This window comes from Mastomys coucha, unplaced genomic scaffold, assembly GCF_008632895.1.
Source record: "Mastomys coucha isolate ucsf_1 unplaced genomic scaffold, UCSF_Mcou_1 pScaffold7, whole genome shotgun sequence".
In the NCBI taxonomy this organism is placed as follows: domain Eukaryota; kingdom Metazoa; phylum Chordata; class Mammalia; order Rodentia; family Muridae; genus Mastomys; species Mastomys coucha.
In genome coordinates, this window is record NW_022196913.1 from 40,121,485 (window position 1) to 40,129,147 (window position 7,663).

Here is a 7,663-nt window from a genome sequence, read left to right on the forward strand (position 1 = left end):
GTGTGTGCATGTGTGCATGCATTCTAGGAATTATTGGCTTCTGAAAACCTTTGTTGAATGTTTCAACAAATAAACTGTTTTAAACAGAGAAACAGCCCAGATTTTAAACATCTCATCTAAAAAAGTCCAAGTCATTTTGTGATACTCTGACTTTTCAAAGTAGTCTTTTGAAGGTCTACCTGTGTATGTAGCAAGACGAATCTACACACTGTTAAGATGGAGTACTTTTTTGTTGTTCACACACACTAGTACATTCAACTACCTACCTATCTGACATACATATGAGAAAATTTGTGTTTTTGTGAAAAATCACAAAAACCAATAATACTCTGCATTGAAACATTGAACGTTTAATACTGTGAAGTTTTTACCTTGAAGGACAGGATTCAACAAATCTTCTCTAAAGGACCAGTGGGTCAATTTGATATGCTCTGTGTCACACATACTGGTTTGCTATGGTGCCCCAAAGACAGCTGTTGACAATATGCAAATAAGTGTGTGGCTGTGTACCGAGGAATGGTAAACATTCCTTTACCAACACCAAGATATTCTACTTACTATGCCTAATAAATTATGATTCTTTGGACTTTTCCCAGCCACTGAAAGCTGGTCCAGAGCAATCTCACCCTGTGGGGTTCCAGACAGAGCCCCAGGCAGGTGGACTTGGCTTGCAGGTTACTATTAGTAACCCTTGCCCTGTGGGTTAGGTGAAAAATGTAGAGTTAGTAATGCAGTTGATTTTCTCTTAGAAAGCTGGAAATGATCTGGTGTTGTCTACATCAGTAGGGACCATCATTTAGTAGCAAGTAGCAAGACGTTTCTAAAGGAAACAGACACAATCAGAACACGCCATTTAGTACATAGAAAGTGGGACTTGGCAAGCATGTAAAATGCTGTGGTTGTAAAGATGTAAAAGTCACAGTTGTACTAAATATCAGTTTTGACTATTCCCTTCTTTAAAAGTAGGCATTGAGCCAGATGGTGGTGGCACATGCCTTTAATCCTAGCACTCAGAGGAGTGCAAGCCTCATTTATAGAGTTAGTTCCAGGACAGCCAGGACAACTCTGTCTTGAAAAACAAAAGGGAGGGAAGAAAAGAAAAGGAGAGGGAGGGAGAGAAAGAAAGGGAGAGAGAGCAGAAAGAAAGAGGGTATTATACTAGTTTAGAGTCTAGCTCTCGTGGGTCCATTGTGGCACATATGGACAGATATGCAAATTACAGTCATCATTAATTTGCTTGAGCAATGAAAATACAATTCTTGTTTACTAAGCCTATATTTAATTTTTTAGGTCATTACTATTACAGTAGCCTATTGACAAATGAAAGCAATCAAAATAAAGAATGGATTTAGACCATAAGCGAGACACATGAGAGTCTGCTCTGATTCCCCAGTGTCCCTGAACTGGAGAGTGCTGTCACATGCTCCCTTTATGGTGGCGAGTGTGTGGCACATGTGCAGAAGAAAAGGCCCAGAATAGATGGCTTATTGCTGGTTGGCTGCAGGAGCCTGCTGATATGAAACATGCTGTAGACAAGATTAAGACAGAAGATGCAAGACAAACTAGGTACAGACTGAATCCACACTACCTTATTTTAATGCAATAATGAATCATAATATGTAATTTAAAATGGAAAAACACAAAGGCCAACCCGGTTTGGATAATGCGACAACAGGTGTAAGACTGCCCTTGGCAAACCAAGACATAAGGTTAGCCATAAGATCAAGCGTTTCTGGAGTCTGAATGGTTCTTCTCTTGTTTCAATTTGGTCAGCAAAATAATGCGGTTCCTGCAACAGTCTCTGATCCTGATCAAGTGCCCCCTGCAGTTCGAGACGCGGAGACTCAGGTACAATTGTCTGTTCCCTATTTAGTACACAGCATGGACTGCCTATGGGTATCAGTAAGGGTTTTTCACCTGTGTTCTGAACCATTGTACTTGGCATCTGAGAGAAGCTGTGAGTTTCTGGTTCCTCTCTCAGATTTAGGTCCAGTAAGTACTGGCACATCAGAAGCTTTAGCCCATCTATTTTTAAAAGATTTATTTTACTTTTCCGTGCCTGGTATGTGTGTGTATGTACATGTATCCCATGTGTAAGAGACCAGAGCAAATAGCAGATGGATCCCTGGTGTGTATGTGTGCGTGCGTGTGTGCGTGTGTGTGTGTGTGTGTGTGTGTGTGTGTGTGTGTGTACATGTATCCCATGTGTGAGGTCAGAACAAATAGCAGATAAGTTCCCAGCAACTTGCTAGAGTTACAGGCAGTTGTGATCTGCCTAAATAGGTGCTGGAAACTGAACTCAGTTTCCCTGAAAGAGCAGCAAGCATTCTTAACCCTTAAGCCACTGCTCCAGCATCAGTCCTGTCTTTTACCCATCATTCTCCTTGGTGTTCTCCATGCAGCTGCTGTGGCCCCCACTGTTGTAGAGTGGGTTTGTCTGACTTCACCACATCTGTCTGCCAGCTTACTAGCTGTCACTCTACACCTTGTATTGAAGTTGCGTTTTTTGTGTTTGGGTTGTTTCTCTCCAGGCTTCCTGTGACTCAGCAGGGTTTATTCTCAGATCGTGTTCCTGAGAGACTTGGGAATGTTGACTGAGGGTTATGTGCAGCTCAGGGCAGCAGCCTTCCCATTGCTGGAACTTGTGCCTGTGTGTCTGAGTCTGAGTCTGTATTGTTTCTTCATGTAGCTCCTGGACAGCTCAAGTTCTGCCTCAGAAACACGCTTCCTTCAGACTCAGCTGGAGTGGAGAATTGTAACTTTTTAATTTGCATTTGGGCAGGCCAAAAAAAAAAAAAAAGTCCCCTAAGGTTCAGTTGTGTCTTAAAACCAAACAACACCTTCTTAGTCTCTAAAGAGAGGGTAAGCATCTCAGCTCTTCAGGTTAAAGGTTGGCTCTGTGAGGCCGGGATGATGGTGGAAATGCGAGGGAAGGGGAGTTCTGTTCTCAGTTCTGTGCCTGATAACCACAATCTGACTGTGGTCCATCAGAAGAACACATGATCAAATATGGTAAAGCTCTCAGGATAGCAAATTGGTTTTTTGGTGATTTAAATTGTTTTGCATAACAGTTTCACAGAAACTGGAGTGCTCTCTTAGGGCAATTAAAAATGTTTAGGGTTACTGATAATAACCTCTCTCCCATGAGTCAGTTTGAAAATACTTGCTTGTGCCAGGGTCACTTGACTTTTTTCACAGAGTGGGAATGTCCTTTTTTTGACAAATGCATAAACAAGCAGTCATCTGAGAGCAGCACACAGCTTATTTGGAATGTCATCAGCAAAGTTCTTCACTGGCAAGAGTCACATTGCATTGTGACCAGCTGCCCTGACTGTGTAGTGCAGTGAAAAGCAAGTGGGCTGGTCAGGAAAGGAGCATTTTCTAGGGACTGTTAGCACCTGACTGCATTCTGCCTGTGCTTTACCCCTTATTTAGTTGTAAGACATAGTGAGTATTGAGGGTCTTATGTCTCAGTCCTGGGAAGCTCCATTTAGCTACCTGTGGCCTCTCTGCAGCCAGCTGAGACTCTTGTTGTAGCCCCTCCAACCTCTTGTAAACCTAAGGATCAGAGGGTTGAAGGTCATTGTATATAACCTACTCTTTGGTTTTTGAAAATTACTTGATCAATTTCCTTAAGCAGTCACCATTGAGTAACAAAGCAAACTTTAAAGCGCTGTAATACATCAGTACCAGTTGTCAGCGCTGATACTGTTATTATTGATCAAATGTAGGTTTAATCTCATCTACCTTAATGATGGCCTTTTTAAGAGCATTCTGGTTGTTTGGGGGGCATCGTCAGTAAAGCTCTTGTCTTATTCCGTCATCTTGCCTTGAAGCTCTTGAAGGCAGGGGTTATAAAATAATGGCATTAAAATTATGTGGAGCACCTTTCTATGGTACAGGGATTTCATGATAATGTTGAAGCCGGTTAGAATTATGGAGTGAGAAGCCAATTACAAAAACAGATAATACTGATTTGGCACAGTGAGCCTTCATGGAAGTATACATCACAACTGCCTGCCAAGTACAAGAACTTATGAGGTTAAAAGAATTTTAAGCAGGAAGCTGTGGATGCGACTGTTAGTAACAGACAGCATGTTTATATGGTGCTCTTTCCTCCAAGATTCTTAATGATCTTAGGTGTTCTATGCGCTTTGCTAGGAAGGAACTAATTGGGGATTGATATATTGTCTTTCTCTGGTGCATTTGTTCCTAAGCATCACTGTTGGAAGACTATTCCCAGACTATAAAGCCAGTGAAGTCAGTGTTCCTCTCCACTATCCAGGTTACATAGTTAAGTGCTTCTTACTATTCTGTGCCTCTTACCTGCTAGACCCATGTCTAGTGGAAACAGAAGAAAGCAGAGCCTTCATGGATGGGCCTCATAATGTATGGAAACTACTGTATTACTCTTTTGTTGTTGAAAGCACTCTACAATTAGAGAGGATCGGTTTGAGGGGGAGGGCAGTGGCCATCGATTTCACTCCAGTAGCAGAAGGCAAGACAGACAGCAGGCTGAGTGAGGCATGTGCTTCTCTGTTCACTTTCTCCTTTCTGTTATTCAGCCCGGGACTCTCAGTTGCCAGGCACATTCAGGGTGAGTCTTCTGTCTTCAGTTAAACCTCTGAAAACTTGCTCATGGGCACGCTGATAGGTGTCCCTCAAATGACTCCAAATCCGGTTGACAATGAAGCTCAGCCTTCACAACCATAAAAGAAGGTACAGTCGGAACAGAAGTAACCTAGGCAAGGAGTCCGAGGGCACATTCTCTGCTGCTGCTACACAGGTTCTTAGCTGAATGACTGCAGCTCAGTCATTTGACAGTAGGATCCCCTGTCTCATGAATATATAGGTAAAAATAAAAATGTGTTGTGTAGGTAAAAGGGAGGATATTGGTAAAAACCCATTAAATGTGCAGATAATGCTAATAGCTCACTAATAGTTGTCTTTACTCAGTGTTAGTTTACTGAAGCTCCACTGTAAAGCTCCAAGCCAAGGGCCAGATGTGCAGTTCATTCCTTAACAAACTCAGCAAATATTTATTGAACAGGGAGGTGCTGGTCTCTAGGGTTATAACAGAATTTTAGATAGACAGGGATCTCTTGCCTTGACTCTGATGGAGCTGTGATTTATATCATTCACATTTTTATGTATTTATTAAATGCTTTGATTTTTGTGGCTCTTGGCTAGAAAAGTTTATATTTTATTAAAGCTTGTAATGGGAGACTGGTTTTATTTTTCCATTCATTATTCTCTAAACTATTTATAAGAGCAATCCTTTTTGATTCCATAAGCATCTTAAATTTAAAACTGTGGAATTCCTTTCCTTCTAAGACTTGTACAATACTCCCAACATTTACAGTGGTGTTTAGAACACCAGCTGTAATAAACTTCATAATGTGTTAGTGTGCATTAGCAAACAGGGAAAAAATATGCCATTGCAGCCACTGAGTGTGATTGCAGCAAGGGCTGCAAATAATATAGAGGGCTGGCAGGATGGCTCAGCGCTTGCTTTGCAAACCCTAGGCTAGAGTCCAATGACTAGAGACCTGTCATTTACATTTTTTTTTTTTTTTTAATTTGGAAGGACAGGTATCCAGGTGACCACAATAGCTGTGTCTGGGCATCAAGCACCAAGACTGTGGTTTATCCTATGACAGCCAGCGCTGTCCATTGTTTGACCCACCCTTTAGTTTTGTGGTATCCGCTATGGATGTGGAATCAGCACCTACTTGGCAAGATGGGCAATCTTTACAGTTGGGCCTTGCCACCCCCTCAAAGCCAGAGTGACTCATTTGCTAGAAACAGCCTGAGCCATGTTTGAGCTGTTGTGCTCATTCTGCAGCCTTAGACTAATTTTGCTTAATTTTCTTTTAATTTAGTTTAGTTTTCTGTCTGAAATGGGTGATAAAATGGTAGTGAGATTCAAGCTGTGATGTGCATTAGGCCTTAGCGCAGAGCCTGGGCAGAGATCATCAAGGGCTTGGGTTTAGCTCTCATGCACTGTTCTCACAGAGGTGTGAGTACCTTGCTGTACTAGAGGTCTCCTTTCAGAGAAGGGTCAGCAGGTGTCTCTGGATATGATCAGGACCAGAACCTGGGTGTTGTCTGTAGTTAAAGGTCCTTTCTGAAATGAGCCTTTCCCACCTCTCCTTCCCCTCACGTTGGGGAGCTGTCAAATGGAACCAGGACAGAGGGGCTTGGGACAGACTGAGGCACTTCTTCCCTGTGGGTCTGCTGGTACGTTGTACCCACCTGCTTCTGGATGGCTGAATTGCTGTAGCCATGCATGTGTTCAGACTACCACAGGAAGAGTCATGGGAAATATGTGGCTTATGATTAGTGAACTATGGGCCGGGGAGCCCTACACAGATTCAAACAGCTGTGGTAACCACGTGCTGGTCACAGTGCAGCATCATTCCCTTTTCTGCAGTACTTGATTTCTTCATTCATTCATTCATTCTCATTGATTTTGGGGCTGGCTAGGTCAGTTTCTAGGTCTGTCTCTCATGAACTGGGCTCATCTGATTGTTTCCTGATTAACAGCGTTAGGAAATTTGTTGTGTCTTGTATTCCTAAGAATTGGGAGTTGGGTTTAAAGGCTCTGTGATACTCGTGTTGACCTTTCAACATGAGGAGACACTACTGCCAGACCCAGAGGCAGATTATTTTACTGGCAGGTGCTGGTTGATGGATGTACAGTCTGCTGTTAAGGGTTATGTTTGCCTTGAGTGACACCTAGGCATCAGGCAGAAAACGTGTGCCTCCTGTGGCTCTTGGGACATGAGGGGTTTCTGGGTTTGTTCTTTCTGTATTTAGTAGGAAAATGTTTTTGTGATGAAGTATCTCTCAACAACTGAAATCAGCTATGGTTCTTCCTAAGAAAGGGAAGGTCACTTTTAAACCAGTTTTCAAAGTTCGTACAAAGGTTAAGTAATAAGAGTGCACCACTGTGGGCTTACACTGTTTTCAGGTGTGGCAGGTCTGCTTTTGTTGTTGAGCATGTAGCTATGGGAACCTTTCTGTGGGTTCTTTCATTCTGACATTGCCTGTCATTCATTGGCTTTCTGGTACATGTAAGATGGTGCAGGCCTTCCCTGTGCAGCTGAGGAAGGTAGTAGGTGAGGAACGTAGTAGCTGACTGGTAACCACTGAGCTGTTGTGTGTGTAGATCCCATTTGTACTTACTGAGTGGTCCACATAGAACGTTTACCACATTTCATCCTTACACTGGCTGGCTGTTTTCAGCTTGACATAAGCTAGAGTTGTCTGGGAAGAGGAAACTTTAGTTGAGGAGATGAGTCTGTCAAACTGGCCAGTAGGGAAATCTCTGGGGCTATTACTTGATTATTGATTTATCAGTGGAAGGGTCCAGCCCAGCCCACTGTAGGCAGTGCCATCCCTGGGCAGGTGGTCCCGGGCTGTATTAAGAAGCAAGCTGGTACGCAGTGTTCCTCCAGTTAGCTGATTCTGTTCCTGCCTTGAGTTCCTACCCCAACTTATTTCCTGGGGATTGGTGAACTGTACAATAAAATAAACCCTTCTCCCAAGTTGCAACAGAAACAAACTAGGAAATCCTCAGAGTAATGCTGAGGACAGGAACTTCCATTTTCCAGTGTTAAAGAGGGCTGGCAAAGCTCAGAGAAGTGGAGAAAGCTGAGCC

General features: G+C 42.9%; 1 protein-coding gene and 1 long non-coding RNA gene across 8 annotated transcripts in view; one reads left to right on the plus strand and one right to left on the minus strand.

Annotated features, from left to right (window-relative positions):
* The window catches only part of Cdyl (chromodomain Y like), a 204,267-nt gene that overhangs the window by 118,788 nt on the left and 77,816 nt on the right, over window positions 1–7,663 (plus strand). For 2 of the 5 annotated variants that reach the window (XM_031358726.1, XM_031358729.1), the window contains one exon: window positions 1,774–1,848. The exons of the other annotated variants lie outside the window; for them this stretch is intronic. In XM_031358726.1, the coding sequence (XP_031214586.1) occupies window positions 1,774–1,848 (75 nt within the window). The remainder of the gene's footprint in view (window positions 1–1,773; window positions 1,849–7,663) is intronic. 5 annotated transcript variants of the gene reach the window in all.
* The window catches only part of LOC116081953, a 29,885-nt gene that overhangs the window by 6,397 nt on the left and 15,825 nt on the right, over window positions 1–7,663 (minus strand). The gene's annotated exons all lie outside the window — the stretch shown is intronic.